The sequence below is a fragment of the Amblyraja radiata genome, chromosome 33, assembly GCF_010909765.2.
Source record: "Amblyraja radiata isolate CabotCenter1 chromosome 33, sAmbRad1.1.pri, whole genome shotgun sequence".
Taxonomy (NCBI): domain Eukaryota; kingdom Metazoa; phylum Chordata; class Chondrichthyes; order Rajiformes; family Rajidae; genus Amblyraja; species Amblyraja radiata.
Genome location: NC_045988.1, coordinates 12,984,780 through 13,007,939, shown reverse-complemented (window position 1 = coordinate 13,007,939; position 23,160 = coordinate 12,984,780). Strand labels below are relative to the sequence as shown.

Genomic DNA, 23,160 nt, shown 5'->3' with positions numbered 1-23,160 from the left:
TCTGTGCTTCATTTACAGTAATACCATATAACCATATAACAATTACAGCACGGAAACAGGCCATCTCGGCCCTTCTAGTCCGTGCCGAACATTTATTCTCCCCTAGTCCCATCTACCTGCACTCAAACCATAACCCTCCATTCCTTTCCCATCCATATACCTATCCAATTTATTTTTAAATGATAAAATCGAACCTGCCTCCACCACTTCCACTGGAAGCTCATTACACACAGCTACCACTCTCTGAGTAAAGAAGTTCCCCCTCATGTTACCCCTAAACCTCTGTCCCTTAATTCTCAAGTCATGTCCTCTTGTTTGAATCTTCCCTACTCTCAATGGGAAAATCTTATCCACGTCAACTCTGTCTATCCCTCTCATCATCACTCTGTCTATCCCTCTCACCACCAACCTCCAATAATCCAATAATCCAGCAAATTTAGGGCTTGGCTAGAAATTAATGAGCAGACTTTCCAGTCTATTGCATGCCGCTCACATTGATATTCATACACATTATCATTTCATGTTTCTTTGCTATACGAAAGTATTCTCAATTTCCCAGTGAATCCAGGAGGTTTGAAGGGTGCGGGAAATATGCAAGGCACTGCAGATACCAATTCTCACTGCAAATCTAATTTTCCTGACCCTTGATATTCTGGACACCAACCCTGGCTCTGACCACACAACCTGTTTATACTCTGGACCGATGTGCGATCAATCTGCCAGACCAAACAGATGGTAGGCACAAAATGCTGGAGTAACTCAACGAGACAGGCAGCATCTCTGGAGAGAAGGAATGAGTGACGTTTCGGGCTGAGACACTTCTTCAGCTGTTATCCAAACAGATGCCAGATTATCAGAATTTTACTGCAATTTATATGTGTTAATAAAAATGTATGATCTCGTTATCTTTGAAATAGGCTTTTGCTAAGAGTTCATGCTGACTATCAATATTATCACCCATTAGCACTAATGCTACATTAATCCCATTTTTTATTGTAGTGACATCCTCATGAACTTTACATTCCCACATCCCATTTCCACCCCCCACCACCTACAATACTGCTCTATGCACAACTAAGCCAATTCACACAATTCTGAGATATGGGAGAAAACGTGAAAATACCACACAGATAGCACCCAAGATTGCGAACCTGCATCTCTGGCATGGTGAGGCAGTAGCTCAACTAGCTGCACACCATGTTGTGGTAATGTCTTTAAAAACATTGGGCTTTAAAAACCAGTGTTAAGGAATCTCATTATTACAAAATTCATTGTGAATTTCCCACAATCCCAAATGGAGAGTGCACACACAGAAGTCAACTCAACATTTCTAGGTGTTTTTTTTCTCTAAAAGGACAATTGATTTTATTTCTTTATCTGGACTATTCCTCGAGTTGGTTGAGCAACAGCATCCTGGGACCTGGACCAGTCACATGGGCAAGGGTTTTGACCAAATGATCAGATGGTCCTGGTTAAGTCCCAGAGTTACCACACACCCCAGGGTTCGATAGATACGAGTCCAGGCGAGTCTCCAGTAGCTTTAGCAAAGCTCTCTGGTGAAACCATACACCCCTTCTGTAAAGTGTAACAATTATCAACACCAGTCATCAGAAGCAGTTCGTCAAATTGAACCACACCCCCCAGTTACCAACGACAAATGTAGTGTGGAATATTCTCAGTTCTTATTAAAGCAGGTAATTCTTCTACGATTATGCTGGACTGTTTTGTCAGAATAACATTTTGAGACCTGGCAGTGGCTTTTATCTTAAACTACTTGATGCCCAAATTCAACTTATGTGCGCATTGTGAACCATATCGTTCTCTCTTCTGGACATTAAGCAATTAAATTGAAGTAGTCATATCTTAATATTGGTAAGCCAACATGTCTTAAATTAATTCTCATGTATTGCATGCTGCAGCTAAATGTTACTTCATATTCATAATTTGCATGGACTCAGTGGGTGCTGAGAAATAATTTTCCAAATGGGTCCATGAGGTTCAATTAAATGGTTTCTCTGAAACTGTTTTTGTCATTCCTTAATATAATCGACTTGAAACCTAGAAGAGTGCCCATCAAAGTAAACAATATATTCTTTGCCTTGCCGAAATGAAATAAAAACAATAAATCAAATTATGAGATAAAACAATAAGATGAAGGTAAATTAAAAAATCTTTGATTTATTGCTGTTTTATTTAATACTTCTCGGCATCGCTGGTGATCTTTTCTAACCAGCCAGAGATAAAGTCTTGTGAAAACTCTATATTCTTTGAATCTTTGCAATCAGATGTTGAACAGTGTTCGCAGAACCAAACTAAATGCGCTGCAACATTTAAACCTGGCTCGGACAAAACTCTGATTATTAGCAACCACTTTCTGTTATTTGCACTACCAGTTTATTTATTCATGTGTGTATATATTTATATCATGGTATATGGACACATTTATCTGTTTTGTAGTAAATGCCTACTATTTTCTGTGTGCTTAAGCAAAGCAAGAATTCCATTGTCCTATACAGGGACACATGACAATAAACTCACTTGAACTTGAACTTGAACATTTCACGGGAAGAATGCAGAGTCAAGAAGGTGAATCACCAATCTCACTCACCAATGGCGTGCAGTGCACAAAGACACCACCATTGGTGGTGAGGGAGGGCTGGAGAAAGGTTGTGCCCTACACCTTCACCGGGCAGCAGGAGAGGGACCTTGAGGAATGGTTCCAGCAGAATGCCATCCTGTACAAAAAGGAAAATGAGGGGTACAGGGACAAAAATGGCATACTTGCCATCCACTGTCCCACATGTGTGCTTAAAGTTCCATCTTTTGTCAAAGCCCAGAGCCATTCTCTTCCAGTCATCTGGTGTACTGGGACAGTCCATCACATCATCTCCATTCACCCATTGAGACCTCTCCTTGTGCTTCCTCTTCACCCTTGCTCTCCCCTTCTGCCTTTCTTAAAAGGCTGCTGAAGGCAAGGGGCTACTGCAAACAGCAGTAAAACGTACATGGTCGAAGCCAGTCTTCAACATAGTCGAAGGAGGTCAAAGGAAGTCTTCTTCATAGTCGTGGGGTGGGATGGGAGATCTCATTGTATCCTTCCATCACTTGCCAGATTCTGTTTCATTACCACTTCTCTTTTTCCAACTTTCTCCTCTTTACCCCAATCAGTCTGAAGAAGGGCCCTGCCCCAAAACATCATCGATCACTTCCACAGATGCTGCCCAACCCATTGAGTTCTCCCCGCACTTTGTGTTTTGCTCCATTTTGTTTGAATGTGTTTGTACATTAGCAGAGAGTTGCAAGCATGCATGCTATATGTTGCAAAGCAATTGCATTGTTAAAGAACTACCAAGAGTTAGACCAGAGCCAACAGAAAGTGTGAAGTCTGTCAGCAGAAGCACCATGCCATGCCCCCATCTATTGATAAATAATAAATGCCGGAAGAACACTGCAGCATGCCATCTGAAAATTCCTAAACTAATTAGCAAAATCTTCATCAGCAGACTCAAATTTTGCAAAGCAACACCCACGCACCACTGATGGGGAAGGATGCCCGACTCAAAATAGCTGCTTGATTATGCAATTTGCTTTCCCCATGGAGGATCATTTTAACATAATCAAAGACTCTTATCCAAGTTATAGGTCCATGGCGATGGGCTGCTTACTGCCAAACCATAATCTCAGTATTTAAAACTCCAGCTTTATTCCTGCAAAAATATGACAGAAATTGTTTTTAAGCAAACTGTCACTTTGCATCAATAAACCAAATTCAAGAAATTGATTTAAAAACTAAACTATGTTTAGTTTAGAGATGCAGTGCGAAACAGGCCGTTCAGCCTATTGAGCCCACGCCGACTAATGGTCCCCGTACACTAGCACTATCCCACACACTAGGGACAAGTTACAATATTTATCAGCCAAATTTATCTACAAACCTGGAGGTCTTTTGAGTGTGGGAGGAAACTGGAGCACCTGAGGGAAACCCACGCATTCATGGGGAGAACGTACAAACTCCGCACACACAGCACCCGTAGTCAGGATCACATTTGGGTTTCTGGCGCTGTAAGGCAGCTACTCTACCACTGCGCCACCCTGCTGCCCCTATCTATAATATGTCAATTTTAATAAATAATAAATACTCAGCACAAACCAGGACAACCAAATCACATTACATTTTATTCCTTAACAACCCATCCTCTAAGTAACGGAGCTAATCTCACTGCAAATTTTACCATGCACACTGTTAACATTAAGGATTATTTTCCAAGGTTCTTCCCACATTCAACCCACATTGTTGAACTTCCTTGAAATAGAAATTTAAATCATGATTCAATACAGTTATTCCCAGACAGGCACACAACTTTTTTCATCAGATAAGAAAAGAAAATGCTGGTGTTCCTGGCATCTTATGTTTAAATGGATTACAAGGGGGAAATGGCACTTTTCTATCAAAGCATAAAATATCCAATTCATTTCAACCCAGAAAAGTCTTATTCTTTCACTTTTTGTATAGTATCCTTTAACATCATTTTTACTTAGTCCCAAGACACAACATACAGCTACACAAAGGCCTTACCATTTTCCTCCCAGTATACAGCGATCAAATATACCACCCACTTCTTATTAACTACTTATAATGTCAATTTGCCACTCAATTTGTCAGGGCTTCTCATTTACTCCCAAAGAACAGCAATCTCTCACACCAAACTGTTTTCACCTGATGTCCTCATAGGATAATCAGGCATAGTAAACTCCCATTCTCAAAGAAAAGTTAAACACATCAAATAATTTCTCATTTATTCCTTAAGTTTCATTGCAGCAAGCCAATGCTCATGTATACTTCTCATTGTATATATCTCCTCACTGAAACAGAACACTTTAAATACAGTTGATGCCAGCAAAGAAAATAATCTTCTAAAATGTGCTTTTAATGGGATTATATTAAATGACAATGGTCCACAGTCTTTCCCTGAGAAAACACGTTGAGAAATCTAAGCATTTTTCTTTAAAAAATATTCTTATGCATGGTTTATCTGTGAGACTGAATTGATGAGTTTACCAATGGTTAAAAGTGATTAAATTGGAGACATATGTCTGTTTGCGATTTTAAACTACATGTTATAGAAATTCTGATTTAGACATAAGAGCATTTGCTAACCAGTTAATAGTTATTAGAATTTAATTTTATCTGTATCAATGTTGCAGTAAACCAGTTAAATGGCTAGATAATGACTTACTTATCACTTGTGAACTATGAAAAAAAGCACTGCTTTTAAATCAAGCAAAATCAAGGTTTTTTTAAATTAAGAACAAACTCTCCATTCAATTGTCCTCACCACCAAATAAGGTAGAAAAGTTCTAAGCAACTGTTTTCAAGATGATTGTTGCAATGTCATACTGGTAAATGATAAATCAGAAACAAGCAGCAGGCTGTGTTAATTATGTTGCTGACTGTGAATAATGGGGTCTATTTGGAGTTTTGAGATGGGTGCCTTAATATTCACTTTCCAGCCACTCAGAAGCTTCATCACAAAGTCAAAATTCAACTTTACTAACTCCTACTGAAACTAAGAAACTATATGGAAAACAATAAATCCCATCTATTCCTGGTCAAAAAAAAAAAAATCCTAAACCAGCTGTTGAAAACCTGACACAAGTTCAGCTGCACGTATGTCAGTCTCTCAAATGAGAAAACCTTACCTTCAGTCAGGCAAAGTATAGCTCAAAGTCCTAAATGGGTTTAGATTGACTTTGATACTTCATCTAGATTTTGTTGACTGATCCCCAACGGATAGCTTGGCATCAAGTTTCCATGCATGATCTCTATTAGCCTATAAGTATAGGCAGTTGGCAGCACCACAAGGAACCTGGCTCGTTTCCCTAGAACCAAGAGAAATCTCTCAGCACATTTATGTATTGTCCTTTTTTCAAACCCGCTAAAATAATTGTTATTTTCTCTCTGGGATTTCATGTAGTTTTTATTAACAACAGAGATTTCTATGGCTTGAAGCATTCTGCCATTATAGTTGGGAAATACAATCACAAAGAGGATAATCGCCAGACAGAGCCAGTTCCACACACGGTTGTTCAGCACAATGCATTAAAACCAACAGGTGCTACACCCAATGAACAATATGGTTCAAAGCCTGGAATTCTTTCCTCGTTGTGTTTCTACTCACTAATAGAAGAACAAGGACACAATTAAACTCTCTACCTCCCATATACTCTCACCTTGGACCTTGTTTTTTTGCTACTGGTTTGTTTTGAAGGCTAAACATGAGTCATCAGGTTGCTTATTCTGAGTTGCCATTTGAGCCTGCTAATTTATTCATCATCAGTTTGCTGAATCACAATGACCTGCAATGCTCCATATGGTTTATTACAGGGTTTTTTTAAAAACTTATTTTAGGTACCAAATATTCTTCAAGCAATCACATGCAAGGTAATTAGCTGGGATTGCTGCTGTATTTGACTAGCAGAAAACAAAATTAATTCAAAGCATGTTCACATTATTACAGTCAAGTACATAAGTACATAAAGTGGGCACTACGAGATGAAAATGATTGGTTCTAAGCTGAATTACAAGATTAAGACAAAAACATTTAATCCTAGAAAAATGAATAAACCCATCAAATAAGCACTGCAGAAAGACTTCCTAATTCTGTATCAAAAACCGGCAAGTTCATCGATTAAAATGAGCATCATTCAGTTCTCACATTTCCATAGTCAGACCACTAAATAAAATGAACAGTCTCCATTCTGACTTCAGGAGGCATTTTTGCAGTTGGGGAAAGTAATTAAATCAGCATTTACATAGCAACACCTCAGAGCAATTCACAACAACATGAAGATCCTTTAAATGGGGACAGAGCTGTTTCATAAGCAAACAGGGTTGCAAATCTGTTAACAGAAACTGCAAAAAAAAAGGGAAATATGTGGCCAGTGATAACATTCCGTTTACCAAGTCACGAGGAAGGTGCTCTTCTTCAAATAGTGTCAGGGTTTTTTTAAATACCTACCTTAAAATAAGCTGAGGCATCAGGCTACTTGCATTTCCAGAAAATTGTATTTATAATGTGTGACCCTCTCAGTGCTGCAACAATTATGATGGAGTAATAAGAAACACAGGCTGAAGAGGGGTCTCAACCCAAAATGTCACCTATTCCTTTTCTCCAGAGATGCTGTCTGACCCGCTGAGTTACTCCAACTTTTTGTGTCTATCTTAGGTTTAAACCAGCATCTGCATTTCCTCCCTGCACATTTCGGCTGCAGAATTGCTGTTGCAAATGGCTCAATCCAAGCTCGATGATAGACGGAAGTAAATACAAACTTAAAAGTACTGTACGCCAATTTTATACACTCCTTGATCAGCTGCTAAGTGATTTTAAGCGGAATCTGACTGTATTCTCCGATGGGCTGTGAGTGGAATTTCGTGATTTTCTCGGGAAAGCACAGGGAGTGATGAGACACTGTACAAACTCAGATGAAAACATTTCCTGCGACTGTACTGAGGAGCTCAAAGAAAATAATGTTCTCGTTCCTCAAGAACACGATTGCAACAATGACAATGAAATGGCAAGTGTCATACTCATTCCAGTAGCATGAATGATTGAGCGAAAAACGTGCATAGATTCCAAGATAGGATGGAGAGAAAAAGGAATAATTTATGTGGAAGTAAATAGGGAGGCAGAATGGGAAGTGAATGTAAGTGTAAGCCAGGCAGTCTATTTCAGGGGAACCTCCAGTGTCTGAGACATTAAACATCTTTGGTGTGTCATGTATAGCAAAATATCTGATTGCCAAAGCTGGTTCCAGTAATAACTACAACACCTCAGCGAAAAACTATTCAGTAGCCTAAAATTACAGGAGGCTTTGTACTCTGAATAATCAATGCACATGAGTGAATTTGATTGATTTCTCTCATGGAATTTTCATTTTACATATTTCCAGACTTCATCTCCAGTTTCACTGGAATGAACTGGGGGAAAGTGAATGATGACTCATTTTTGGAGATATTTTACAAGATGGTAACATTTAAAGGGACTCTCTGACCAACCTAACCAATACAACAGTGAATGCATGCGTAAGTTCATGCAATTTTAATAAATAAAAGCATGTTTGGACAGATTTATATCCATATGAATAGTTAAAGAAGAAGGCAGAATGCAAAAATAGAAAAGTCTATCCCACAGGCATGTCATTGATGACCTTTCTGGGATCCAATCATAATCTAATAACTAGTCTATTTCAAGCTCTATTAATTCTATATTTAACAATAAACAAACAACAGGAACCAAATTGGTTAAATGCTATAGCACTACTTCATGCCAACTTTTGCCAATCATTTTCCAGGATATTCCATAAATTCAACCTGAAATCATCCTCAAGCTATTGAAATATTTATACCACAAGCAAAATGAGGAACCAAGTTCTGACGTAAAGCCACTGACCAGAATAGTTAAGTCTGTTTGCCTCGTCACTGATAATGACGACCTGCTGAGTGCGGTCTGTGTTATGAAATTCTTCATTGGATGCACAGACACAATTACAAAGCTAATTTACTCTACCAACTGGGGATGAATTTCTGGGTCAGTGTTGCTGCAATTCTGCTATTTTAACTTCACATTTTAACCATTGTGCAGCTAATAATGTCTTGACATTAACATTTGCCAAAACCAATATAATAGCACTTCAACTCCCCCTCCCATCCCCAATCCGACCTCTCTGTCATAAGTCTCCTCCATTGCCAGAGTGAGCAACACCGGAAATTGGAAGAACAGCACCTCATATTCCGCCTGGGTTGCTTGCGTCCGGATGGCATGAACATTGAATTCTCCCAATTTTGCTAGCCCTTGCTGTCTCCTCCCCTTTCATTAACCCTCGAGCTGTCTCCTCCCATCCCCCTGCCCTCGGGCTCCTCCTCCTCCCTTTTTCCTTCCTTCTCCCCCCCACCCCCCATCAGTCTGAAGAAGGGTTTCAGCCCAAAACGTCACCCATTTCCTTCGCTCCATAGATGCTGCTGCACCCGCTGAGTTTCTCCAGCATTTTTGTGTACCTTCGATCTTCCAGCATCTACAATTCCTTCTTGAATATAATAGTACAGAATGCAGCTTTGTAGTTTTAAACCATTGCAGGCCAATCGACTGGATAAAAGGTTTAGTTCTCATTGCTGTTGTACAAAAATCTTATCAGAATTAAGATTCCACTCCATTATAAAGCAGAAATCCTATGGATTTCTCAACAGCTGCAAAGTACAACTGATTAAAGGGTTAATTGGCACCACTGGGTGTTGTACCTGCCAATGGCTCGTTAAGCATAACAATACTTTGGCAATGATTTTTGGACTAATTATGCAATGCTTTATTACACACAGACATGTGAAGCGTATCACTACTTATCATGGCAGCTAGCCTCCTTCTGGAGATCCCATATGTTGTAAGAGCATGGTAACTGATGCCTCATCAGAATCATTATACTTTCAGTGAAATATTTACTTTGATTTTTTTTAAACTCTCCACTGCTGCTGGAACTTCCATCAAACATATTCACCTTTATATATCAATACATTTACATAGATATACCAAACTCGGTAACCTGGGCATCGACCCCTCCCTCTGCAACTGGATACTGGACTTTCTAACCAACAGACCCCAGTCTGTTAGGTTAGACAAGCACACCTCTTCAACCCTCACCCTGAACACCGGCGTTCCACAGGGCTGTGTGCTGAGCCCCCTCCTCTACTCCCTCTTCACCTACGACTGCACACCTGTACATGGTACTAACACCATCATCAAGTATGCAGATGATACAACGGTGATTGGCCTCATCAGCAACAACGATGAGTCGGCCTACAGGGAGGAGGTCCAGCACTTAGCAGCATGGTGCGCTGACAACAACCTGGCCCTTAACTCCAAGAAGACCAAGGAGCTCATTGTAGACTTCAGGAAGTCCAGGGGCGTCACGCACACCCCCATCCACATTAACGGGACAGAGGTGGAACGTGTTTCTAGCTTCAGGTTCCTGGGAGTCAACATCTCCGATGACCTCTCTTGGACCCACAATACCTCAACTTAGATCAAGAAGGCTCACCAGCGTCTCTTCTTCCTGAGGAGACTGAAGAAGGTCCATCTGTCTCCTCAGATCCTGGTGAACTTCTACCGCTGCACCATCGAGAGCATCCTTACCAACTGCATCACAGTATGGTATGGCAACTGCTCTGTCTCCGACCGGAAGGCATTGCAGAGGGTGGTGAAAATTGCCCAACGCATCACCGGTTCCTCGCTCCCCTCCATTGAGTCTGTCCAAAGCAAGCGTTGTCTGTGGAGGGTGCTCAGCATCGCCAAGGACTGCTCTCACCCCAACCATGGACTGTTTACCCTCCTACCATCCGGGAGGCGCTACAGGTCTCTCCGTTGCCGAACCAGCAGGTCCAGGAACAGCTTCTTCCCGGCGGCTGTCACTCTACTCAACAACGTACCTCGGTGACTGCCAATCACCCCCCCCTTATTATTATTTATTCAAATAATTTGCTATGTCGCTCTTCCAGGGAGATGCTAAATGCATTTCGTTGTCTCTGTATTGTACACTGACAATGACAATTAAAATTGAATCTGAATCTGAATCTGAATCTGAAAAAGCCCTGGACAATTCTATTGCAGCCAAACTTTATAATGAAGAGGTGTGACGAAGAACCTGCTGGTTATGAATAGAAATTGTATTATATATATATTTCCAGGCAAGTGTATCTGCGTAACCAAGCAAAACATTTGATCAGAATGCTTTCCATCCAATTGGTTGATGCAGGACTGGTTGCTGTCACAGTGCGGTGTGTAATGCCACCTTTATAACTTCATCATTGGTTATATTATGGAATCATTAAATGTTGTGTAGAGTACAATGGGCGGCAGAGTTGCACAGCGATAGAGTTGCTGCCTTACAGCGCCAGAGACCCAGATTCAATCAGACTATTGGGGCTGTACTTCTGTACGGAGTTTGCACGTTCTCCCTGTGACCATATGGCTTTCCTCCAGGTGCTCCGGTTTCCTCCCACACTCCAAAGACGTACAGGTTTGTAGGATAATTGACTTCAGTAAGATTGTATATTGTCCCTAGTGTGTAGGATAGTGCAGATGCATGGGGTGATCGCTGGTCGGTGCAGACTCGGTGGGCCGAAGGGCCTGTTTCCGCACTGTCTACAGTCTAAAATAATAGCATTACATTTCCATGTTAAATAAGCATTAAAATGCCACGGTGGCCCTCATAAAATGCACTTGAACTAATGCCCAAGAACTTAGTCCACTCGTTTGTAGAAATGCTTGTTGTTGGGTCTTTCAGGAAAAGGCGGGTTTTAATAATACTTTTCCAGGCTTGGACCAGCCTAGAACAGTATTATTAAAACCTGGCTTTTGAGGAAACAATAATAACCCATTTAATTTGGTTGTTGCTATTTGTTCAAGGCAAATCCATTTAAATAGTGAAAAAAGATTTTCAATAATCCAGGCCACTGTTTTTTTATATACATTAAATAGTAAAATTTAATCATGAACTTATCAATCTGAAATTACATAGATTCAGACTTCAAAGCATACTAGCTAAAATGCAAACATTCAACACCCTTAAATGACAAGACATAATCTATGAGTAAAGAGCCACTTGTAATGAGGCATTACAGCCAAATGCAGTGAGCCAGACAGTCTTTTCCCATCTCATGCTTTCCAATGTTTGTGATAAGAGATTGCCAAATTATTCATTCATTCGATTTTTTTTAATTGTAAGTCTCAACTATCTTTCAATAGACCACTATAAATGACTACAAAGATAGCCCTGCAGTTTTTATCCTGGTATTGCAAAAACGTGCAGTTTAAATAGAATTCCTCACCTCTTAAGATGCAACCTCTATACTTCGCTCCCCTCTCCCCTTTCTACTGTCACCTGTATTTCATTTATCTCAACAAGAATGTTTACTGGTCTGAGGTGTTCCAGCTCCAAAGTTAAACTGGAGAACCTGAAGTTGGTCTTTTTTGGAGTAAAGAAGATTGAGAGGAGATTGGATGGAGGTGTAAAAGATTATAGTGATTTTGACCTGGTAAATCAAAGGTAGTTATGCCTAATATCAGATGGTGCAAGGACTAAGGCCAAAAGTTGTTTTTATGCACAGTGGCTATAATGCAGAAATTACAATCTCTAAGGATGGTAGAACAAGCAGCAATCCAGACTTTCAAATAGAGTTGGATTGGCAATTGAGGTAAAATAATTTGCTGAGCTATGGGGATAGAACAGGGCAATGGGACTGAGTGGATTGCAGTTGATCAGAATGGGCTCAATAGACAGAAAAGATTCCTTCTGTGCCATGATAATCCTCGTTTTCCATGATTCTAACCTGAATGGAGGAATTGGTAATCGAGTGTGTGAAACAAATAGTGTTTCGCTAACTTAAACAGTCAGCAATTTGATACCAAAGTATGCCCATATCTCCTGTGGTAGATTTGAACATTTCTTTTAAAGCAAATCACACAGTGGATAAAATTCATGGTATTATGCAGAAATTTGTCCCTTGAAATAGAGTATTAACTTCTTTACTTATTCCCAGGATTAGATCCACTTTGTTCTGACTGGAATTTAAAAAAAATCTTTAAAAAATGTCAGTGTTCATTAAGTGAAACATAAAGATTAGGTGACTCAACTTGCAGCTCAAGTTCATAATGTGTTGCTATTACCTTGATAAATTTAGTAAAGTTGTATAAAACAAAATAATTAATTTTATTCCTCCTTAGTCAATACAGTATGTGTAATATTTCATCCATGAGGAAGTATCATGATTAAATGTATCTAAACAATTAATGCCTATATTACACCTTCAACAATAATCTACCACAAAATTAGAAAAGCTATATACTACAAGATAATAGATTTATCTGCTAGGCTTAACATAGTGTCTAAGAAACGTGTGAATTTTAGCCCCATTCTGGAGCTAATCTACTGGGTGTGTCAGTTGACCACTGAAGGTGTCTTGTACTCTTGTATGAGACCTTTGGATGAGATATTGAACCATAAAGTTAATAAAATAATATTTTACGTGCCTCTCCCCCCCACCTCCCACCCCCCACACCACCACCACCCACACCACCACCACCACCACCCCATATCCTGTGTAACATTCACACCTAAAGCAAGACGACTGAAATTAGTGTTTTATGTCACTTACCTCATTGTTGACTCGGGGGTAGGTACCACTTATGAACTGCAACATCGCTCCACATTTACAACAATAATCACAATTCTAAATATTATTTCATTGCCTGAAAAAGATGTTGGAATGTCCCAGGATTCATAAGTTTACTACCCTGAATTCCAGTTCCTGGATTCTCTTTATTTTCATATCAACAAGTATCTTTGTCCTTTTAACAAAAGTGAAAATGTACCGCTGCCAACAGCGGCTGTTACAATATATATGTGTTCTTGACAACCAAAGTGGTCCAGTTTATAAATGTGCCAATGGCAACATTAGAAAAATGGCCCCAGCTGAAGTATATGCCCTGGATTGAGCTGTCTGAACCTTCTCTTCCTCTCTGAACATTTGTCAATGTAGCAAATATTTCACACACAGACAGTAAGAGTTTTCTCTTCCCTCTTTTCCCAGTGTAGCAGCTCAGAATGCAGTTTCAGCCAACTGCGGCTTTCCAAATGTAAGAAGGAACTGCAGATGCTGGTTTAAACCGAAGATAGACACAAAAAGCTGGAGTAACTCAGCAGGACTGGCAGCTTCTCTGGAGAGAAGGGATGGTTGATGTTTCGGGACCTATTCCCTCTCTCCAGAGATGCTGCCTGTCCTGCTGAGTTACTCCAGCTTTTTGTGTCTCTGGCTTTCCATGCATTGGCCAACCACCCTGTCATTCCATGTGTGAGTTTGGACATGGAATATTAATTACCTGGATCATACCATTATCTTCATCCATTAGAAATGCTGAGAATCAGAAAAAAATGTTTTTTTTTATTATCTCACTGCCTAAGGTCATTGGTGTTACTTGTCATGTTACCGTAGATTACATTTTTAAGTTAACCAAAACCATTTTTGAAATTGCAATCTTATTCATTTCAGATATTGAGAAGCCAACAAGTTTAAGATTTAATGTTCATGTCCTCTTGGTGTGAAAGCCAGAACCTTTATGGTAGTTAGCACTTTTGCAGACAGTGGCAGACCTTCTGGCATGGTCTCCACAGTCACTAATCTCAGAAGGAGTTATTACTTGGCAGGTCACAGAAATTGAACCATTTATCTTCTGGAAAAATGTTCAAGCCTAATCCAAGTTTATCCATGGCACTTTCCTTCCCTTTATCTTGTCATGTATTAACCTATGGTGATAGCACAGGCAACTATTTGTATCCATTGGGTATGCAAGCAAATAATTTCACTGTGCCTAGTCACATGTGGCAATAAAGTATTCCATTCCATTCCAACCGAACAAGCTGGTAGCTGACAATTGCAAAGCTGATCAAGGACAGTGTACTCTCCAAAGACATTGCTGCTACAGTGGCAAGGTTGTGATCGGAGCTGAGAATTAAAAAGGATCCTTTCTCTCTCTTGTACAATGCATTGGTTCCCTAGGCTTGCTGTGAATCATGCTGACCCCTCATTTCACATACTGTCTCTGTAGCTCCAGATGCAAATCCAATTGTATTTGACTGGAATAAGCAACCTGCTGCACCATACATGTTATTTATATCAGCCAATATATCCCTGCCTTTCAACAAGAAATACAATTTTTAAATCTAATATATCATGTTGGCCTTCATAATGAGAGGAGTTGAGTATAGGAGCAAAGAGGTCCTTCTGCAGTTGTACAGGGGCCTGGAGTATTGTGTGCAGTTTTGGTCTCCCAATTTGAGGAAGGACATTCTTACTATTGAGGGAGTGCAGCGTAGGTTCACGAGGTTAATTCCAGGGATGGCGGGACTGTCATATGATGAAAGAGTGGAACAACTGGGCTTGTATTCACTGGAATTTAGAAGGGTGAGAGGGGAAACATATAAAATTATTGAGGGATTGGACACGCTAGAAGCAGGAAACATGTTCCCGATGTTGGGGGTGTCCAGAACCAGGACCACAGTTTAAGAATAAGAGATAGGCCATTTAGAAGTGAGATGAGGAAAATCTACTCTGTGAAGTATGCAGGAAGAAGGGGATATGTCATATATTGTAAATGGTAGGGCACCAATAAATCTTGATGATCAGAGGGATCTTGGGGTTCAAATAACTTGATAGTGGCAAGACAGGTAGATAGGCTGGTAAAGGCATATGATATGCTTACCTCCACGAGTCAGAACATAGCATAGCAAGTTGGAAAGTTATGTTGCAATTTTATACCCAACTGATTAGACTGCACTTGGAGCATTGTATGTGGTTCTCATTGCCACACAACAGGAAGGATGTGCTTGTACTAAAGAGAGTGTACAGCAAGTTCACTGCCTGGACTGGAGGACATTAGATTGGATAAACTACGTTTGTTTTCCTTAGGGAATGAGATGAGGTGTAACCTGATAGAAATATATCCAACTATAAAATTGGCACATAGGGTAGATGGCCAGAATTGTTTTGCCCCCTGATAGGGTTGTTAACAAGAGACATTGGCCAAAGGTGAGAGGAAGTAGTTTTCAAGGGGAGTTGTGGAGAAACTTTTTTTTACACTATTTGTGATATCTGGAATGCGCTGCCAGAGGAGTAATGCAGGCAGAAAGAGACATGGAGGATATGGACCTAATGTGGGCAAATGGGCATGAATGTGTGGATGGGCCTGGGTCAATTTCTATGCTGCTTCGAAAAAGTAAGTGAGATTCATTCTCTTGTTTCAATCGTATTTCGTTTTGCATTTATTTTATGGCCAAATGCTTGATAACGTGTATCCAGCAATATATACTGCTTAAATGCTTAAACAAGTAAACTATTCCCTTTTGTGTTACTTCCTTTTCAGAATCGATTGGTATGATCTGCAATGATTCAATGAACAGTGGGCATCGTCATTCGGGGTATTTAAATCCACGCTCACTTCGTGTGCACTGAATCATGGTTGAAGTGGGTTTTGTTATTAAGTGGGCTGTTCTGCACTTGGTGTTCGCACCCGGTTACTCACCACCCCTCGCAAGTACATGACGGCGCCGTGACATGTTGGAGTGAGCAACGATAACATCACTCCGCCTGCACACATCTTGCAAGATGTCAGAGATGGAACAGGTTGCTCCAAGGAACGCCGGGGGAAGTTTGCAGCGCGGCCGTCGGTTGCGTGAAGAGCTCCCCTGTGACTCGGCAATGGCAGCTCTTTACAGTGCGAAGCGTTGCTCGCCGGCTGGCTGCCTGCCTGGCTTGCTGCTTGCTGTCAGCTACACTAACCTTGTCCCCTTTACACTGGAGACTGCAGGCGACCCTCTGCTTGCAAAACACGACTGAAATGTGTTTAGTTAACCGTCAATTCCAAGCAGAGCCCCGGTTAATAACGTTGTGAATAACGATAGGAATAAAGATAGGAATAACGCCTTGGTTAAACATTGTGGATAATGATAGGAATAAGGATAACGCGTTGGTTAAACCGAGTGAATAGCCATAGGGAGTGAAATGTTAAGGACGATTTCATTCCAAATCCTATAACGCTTTGTTCAAGCAGACTGCGGGGGACTCGCCACCTTCACCACACGTTTGTCACCTTTAAACGTGACCTTCCAAACTTGCGTTCCACTTTCATTGATCGGCGTATTGCGGGTTTCTCGTGTAGCCGCGGTCCCAGCGGGACACGCAGCCAAGGAGGATCTCCCGTCAGGAGAACTAACGGGAAGTGATACAGATGTGCAGCGTGTATCCATCCACACACTGCGGCGCGGCGCCGTGAAGCAAAAAGGCAACCGAGTGGAAATAAGCCATCAGAGCGCACCCCACCCCTCTCCCCACCATCCCGGACATGTCCGGAGAGTCCATGTTAACTGGACCCTGGTCCTTTCCAACGTTGGGGGGTCGCGGGACCTTCATCAGACGAGATCACTTGGAAATGTTAAACCTCAACCGTGAGCCGCTGGGCAAGCAGCCTCACCCATCCATCTCAGTGCGAGAGATACCTGTCACGTTATCCTAAAACTCTTCCACACGCATTTCACCCCTGAAGACGTATTACAGTGCAGACTGGAGTGGGTGCCCCGTCACGGAAACGGTCTAAAATTGATCACCTCGCAGAATAGAATATTCAATGAATTCATTGACATTTTGAACTGTTTCATCGCTCGATTCCTTCCGTGTGAAATTGGTGGCGTTTTATAGTTACCGAATCGGAGAATTTGGTTACATGCATCAAGAATTCCAACGTCGAACCGTGCCAATACCCGTCACAGATTGCGTTATGTCAGAGGAAACTCCCCGACCTCCCTCTCTCCCTGTAAACTTTAGCTCCCGTCCTCATACCGAGGAGCATCTTTCAGTCCCGAGTCGCGTTGAGGCACTGCAGTGATATTCACACCGCAGCCGCTGCCCGCTCCCCCGACAACATAAAGCCGGCGCCCGCATCACCCCCATCCTCAGCGGCCAACTTGCCGAAACTCCCTGGTTCGGTGCTACAGATCCTACACCAAAGAAGCATCAAACTGTGCTTCTGCCGACCAGATGTTGAAACATCTGCATTCCCCTGACAACAGGCGTGGTGCGGGAATGTCAAAGAATTGGCAGCATTTAGAACTTCTCCCAAACTAAGGGCAAAAGTTTCCTCTTTCTCTCCAGAAAGCTGGTAACTTTACAGACATCTCGCCAGGTGTCCCGGCATGACTCGGGGAGGACGGGGCATTTTCCACCCAGCGCCCTTCCTTTAAGGTTATCTGTATAATAGGGAACAATTCCAGACGTTTTTAACGCACCAAAAAAACACAGCAAACGGCTCATTTCCCCGAATCAGTTAACGCCACCGCTGTCAGAACAATCGCATCATCAAATAAACTTGGGCTGAATGGTATTGAACTTCAACTCACCTTGAGCTGCCGAACCTCTTGTGCTGATTACACCCGCTAGCAAAGTGGCCACATACCAAATCATAGTACTGTCACCCCACTGTGAGATATGGCTGGATCATATCTTGCAGCTCTTCACTTTTAGATGTTCCCTGGAAAAGCCCCTGCTCTGACCATCAGTGCAATGCAATCCTGCCGAGCATTTCCTCTTCATATCCTGCTTATTCGTTTTCTACCTCTGCTTCTTCTTCTTCTACTTCTTCTTCTGCTTCTACTTCTTCTTCTTCTTCTTCCTCCTCCACCTCCTCCTCTTCCCCTGCCTCTTTCTCTCTCTCTCTCTGTCTCTCCTCTCTCTGCCTGTCTCTCCCTCTCTCATTCGGTTACATCCCTTCTGGAATGGCACTTCACACTCTTCCCAGCCTCTAACTCCTGCTCTTTCTCAGCGCGGAGAGAGCTCCCCCCCCCATCACATCCCCCCCCCCCTCCCCCCCCTCCCCTTCTCGCCGACAACCTAACTTGCTGGCTCCCGCCTCCTCCTGCCTCTCTCCCACCGCCCATTGGCCGAGGAGGGAAGGCCCCCAGCGCCGATTGGTGCGGGGAGACGTCGGTCAGCGGGGCGGCGGGCTTGCCTGTTCAAGGTGGGTTGAGGTGGAGCGGCTGGAGCGCCGCAGTATCATGCGCAATAGCACGGAGTGGAGGAGGAGCAGAGCAGCAGATTCCAGCTGCCCAGCTCTCCCTCTCCAGCCCTTCACACGCTAAAGGTGAACAGCTCATCTCTCCCACACCAACGAAGCATCCCCCTGCTTCACGGATCACCGCAAGTTCATTACAACGAAGATATCGGCATCATTCCCCAGCGAGTAGAAAACACGAAATAACGCACTCGATAACACCCGGTTATAATTATGATTAAGATTAGAACATAAACGTAATAAATTACATAGAAAAATAGGTGCAGGAGTAGGTCATCCGGCCCTTTCAATATGACCATGGCTGATCATCTAAAATCAGTACCCTGGTCCTGTTTTCCCCCCATATCCCTTGATTCCTTTAGCTCTAGGAGCTAAATCTAACTCTCTCTTGAAAACATCCAGCGAATTGGCCACCACTGCCTTCTGTGGCAGAGAATTCCACAGATTCACAACTCTCTGGTCTGGGTGAAGAAGTTTTTCCTCATCTCAGTCCAAAATGGCCTACTCCTTATTCTTAAACTGTGACCCCCCCTGGTTCTGGATTCCCCCAACATCGGGAACATTTTTTCCTGCATCTAGCCTGTCCAATCATTTAAGAATTGTATATGTTTCTTAAGATACCCTTTCATCCTTCTAAATTCCAGTGAATTAATAAATTACATGTTGTGCATAATAGAAATGAACATGCAGCTTAGTCATCTGTGTTACTTTAGTATATAGAGGTATTTGTTTTGTATATTTGTATAAATGTATATTTGCAATAACGTGTAGGGAAAATAAATCTAAATTCAGAGAATAACACGTAATACAATAGGGGAATAAATATTTTGTTTTCTGTTATTTCCAATCTACATTTCAAGTTGGTCATTCTATAACAGCTAACAATAGCAGACAAAGGTGCAGATCTTTGGAAAAAGATACATTTTCTTGAAATCCGGATTACAGTTCAAAACTTTCAAACATGTCATGAATCTTCTAAAGTCACATTTTCATATTTTTCATAACTAGTGGATGACTCAATGTGAGGTAACAGCAATAACTTGCAGTGATATGACATATTCAATAGAAAAAAATAGATGTGAAACCACTTAATAGAGATAAAGCAATGGGAGCAGAGAACTTAGCCAAATGATTAACAATATAGCTGATTTTTAAGGACATTAAGGATGTCTTCCAAAGAGTGAGGTGGTGAACAGAATGGGGAATGGATGATTAAGAGAATGGTGACCAACAATGAAATGCAGAAATGGAGAAATTGATAAAAAGCTGAACAGTGAGGAAAGCTGTAGGGAAGAATAATATTACAAAATTAGGGAGGCAGCAGAATAATGAGTGAGAATTTAAAACGTTGATGTTAATTAGAAGGGACGGCTCAGTGGAAAAGAGTACTGGATAAACATTGGGGTGTGTAGGGAGGAGCTGCAGATGCTGGTTTACATCAAGGATGGACACAATATGCTGGAGTAACTCAGCAGGTCAGGCAGAATCTCTGGAGAAAAGGAAAAGGTGACGTTTTGGGTCAAAACCCTTCTTCAGGCTAGAGTTAAATAGGAGCTAAAGTTTCTTGTGGGTAGAGAAAAGCTAACCAACAGCAGCCCCTTGATATAGATTGGTCTGGAGATGACAAAATCAATGGGAAAAGGTTCCAGCATCAGGTGGGCTGAGAAGGAGAGTGAGGACATTATAATGTGGAGAATATGATTAGCTGACATATTGCACATTATCAAGACTTCTTGGTTACATCATTCCTTTTTTATATTTGAATGTATAATGCGTATAATTCAATGCTGCTTCTCAGTGGTGTTTTAGCGATAACTCTAATGAAATCACTAATGACTGAGAGAACAACCGTGGAAATTGAATTGCAAGGGAAGATTTACACTCGACAGGCATAGTTTATTAAAGGAGAGGTGCTTAGTGTCAACATTTAGACCAATACTCAATTAGTAACAGGGCAATTTGATCTCATTTGCACTGCTGAGTTCATAGTCTCAAATATGTTGGTATATGAGGTCAGAAACAAAGAGCTGACTGTGACAAACAGGAGACGATTAAATGTATTTTATTTGTTCATGGGATATGAATTTAATTCACCAGGCTAGGATTTACTGCCCATCCAGAATTGCCCCTTGAACTGAATGGCTTGCTTGACAATTTCAGAGGGCAGTTGAAAGTCAACCATATTGGGGGGCCTGAAGTCACATAGACCAAAACTGGAAGGGAAGGCAACTTCAGGGCTCAGCATCAATATGTGAAATTGAGGAATTCATATTTCCCTAATATTTTGGAAAACAGACGGGATTGGATAACTGATGCTCCGCTTACGCCATTTATTCTGACATTTTATTCCTGTTTATTGTTTAATTTTACAATTGGTGAAGCCCACTAGTCTTGGAATAGAATCCACATTTTGCCATCAGAGCCAGCATCATGCAATCCCCAGTTGACATAATGCAGGGTTAACTCAATGTAAGTTATCCATTGCTCTGCAGACAAACAACAATATATTTCAGTTTCTTCAGAGTTATCCTTATTGTTTCTCTGGGTAAGATTGTTACTAATTAAAACTAGATTTTTTAAATGCCAGCTGTAAGCTTGTTGAAGTCGAACACCTCCATAGGTATTGGATCTCTGCAGTTGGCAGAATTAATTTACATTGACGACTGCTTTGGTGCCACCTCCTGCACCCACACACAACTGACTGACTTCATCCACTTCACCACCAACTTCCATCCGGCACTCCAATACACCTGGACGATTTCCGACACTTCCCTACCATTCCTTGACCTCACCATCTCCATCGCAGGGGACAGACTCCTGACCGACATACATTATAAACCCACTGACTCACATGGCTATCTGGACTACACGTCTTCCCACCCTGCCCCCTGTAAAGACTCCATCCCCTACTCCCAATTCCTCCGCCTACGCCGCATCTGTTCCCAGGATGAGACATTTCATACTAGGGCATCGGAAATGTCCTCGTTCTTCAGGGAACGGGGATTCCCCTCCGCCACCATAGATGAGGCTCACACCAGGGTCTCATCCATACCCCGCAACACTGCTCTCTCTCCCCATCCCCGCACACGCAACAAGGGCAGAGTCCCTCTGGTCCTCACCTTTCACCCCACCAGCCGGCAAATACAACACATACTCCTCCGCCATTTCCGCCACCTCCAACGTGACCCCACCACTCGCCACATCTTCCCATCTCCCCCCATGTCTGCCTTCCGCAAAGACCGCTCCCTCCGCAACTCCCTCGTCAATTCTTCCCTTCCCTCCCGCACCACCCCCTCCCCGGGCACTTTCCGTTGCAACCGCAAGAAATGCAACACCTGTCCCTTCACCTCCCCCCTCGACTCCATTCAAGGTCCCAAGCAGTCGTTCCAGGTGCGACAAAGGTTCACCTGTATCTCCTCCAACCTCATCTACTGCATCCGCTGCTCTAGATGTCAGCTAATTTACATCGGTGAGACCAAGCGTAGGTTGGGCGACCGTTTCGCCGAACACCTCCGCTCAGTCCGCCTTAACCTACCTGACCTCCCGGTGGCTCAGCACTTCAACTCCCCCTCCCATTCCCAATCCGACCTCTCTGTCCTGGGTCTCCTCCATTGCCAGAGTGAGCAACAGCGGAAATTGGAGGAACAGCACCTCATATTCCGTCTGGGGTCCTTGCGCCCTTATGGCATCAACATTGAATTCCCCCAATTTGGCTAGCCTGTGCTGTCCCCTCCCCTTCCTTCACCCTCTAGCTGTCTCCTCCCACCCTCCCATCCGCCCGCCCTCGGGCTCCTCCTCCTCCCTTTTTCCTTCTTTCTTTCCCCACCCCCCATCAGTCTGAAGAAGGGTTTCGGCCCGAAACGTCGCCTATTTCCTTCGCTCCATAGATGCTGCTGCACCCGCTGAGTTCCTCCAGCAATTTTGTGTACCTTGCAATGAACCCCTTTGGAACATAAGTCAAAGAAACACCCAATAAAGGCTTTCAAGAATGTGGCAAATCTACTTTCTGAGGCATGAGAAGATAGAAATTCCCACTTAGTTGCTTGCTCGAAATATGCACCATTGTAGTGACTGCATGCAGAATAAGATTTCTGAAATTCAGTTCCATTCACTTTTTGGAATTCCTTGATCCTATTGGGCATTCAGTTTAGTTGAAGGCAATTTATTTTACATGTTACAAGATGTAAGTGAACAAATAATGTGGGTATTTACTAACCTTCCATATACGTCCTTGAAATTATAGTGGCAAGTTGCTTTTTCAAATCTGCAGATTTAATAAAGTTATTTCCAAAGTGTTATTCTGCAAGAAGGTCCAGAATTTTGACTCAATTCAGGTGAAGGGTCAGTTATGTATTTCCAAAGCAGATAACATATTTCATGGCATGGAATCTACAGATAATGGCATTTCTATGGTCTTTGTCCTTTTTTGTTGTTTGAGATTATGGACTTAGATCTGCTGTTAAAGGAGTGTTAGTCTTCAGACTGGAGAAGG

At 42.1% G+C, this 23,160-nt stretch overlaps 1 protein-coding gene across 1 annotated transcript in view; it reads right to left on the bottom strand.

Moving 5' to 3' along the window:
• Positions 1 to 18,427, bottom strand: part of igsf9b (immunoglobulin superfamily member 9B) — a 478,541-nt gene extending 460,114 nt beyond the window's left edge. Inside the window, exon 1 of the mRNA XM_033049801.1 lies at positions 17,998 to 18,427. Coding sequence (XP_032905692.1) covers positions 17,998 to 18,061 — 64 coding nt within the window. The 5' untranslated portion in view covers positions 18,062 to 18,427. The remainder of the gene's footprint in view (positions 1 to 17,997) is intronic.
• Positions 18,428 to 23,160: the final 4,733 nt, after the last annotated feature.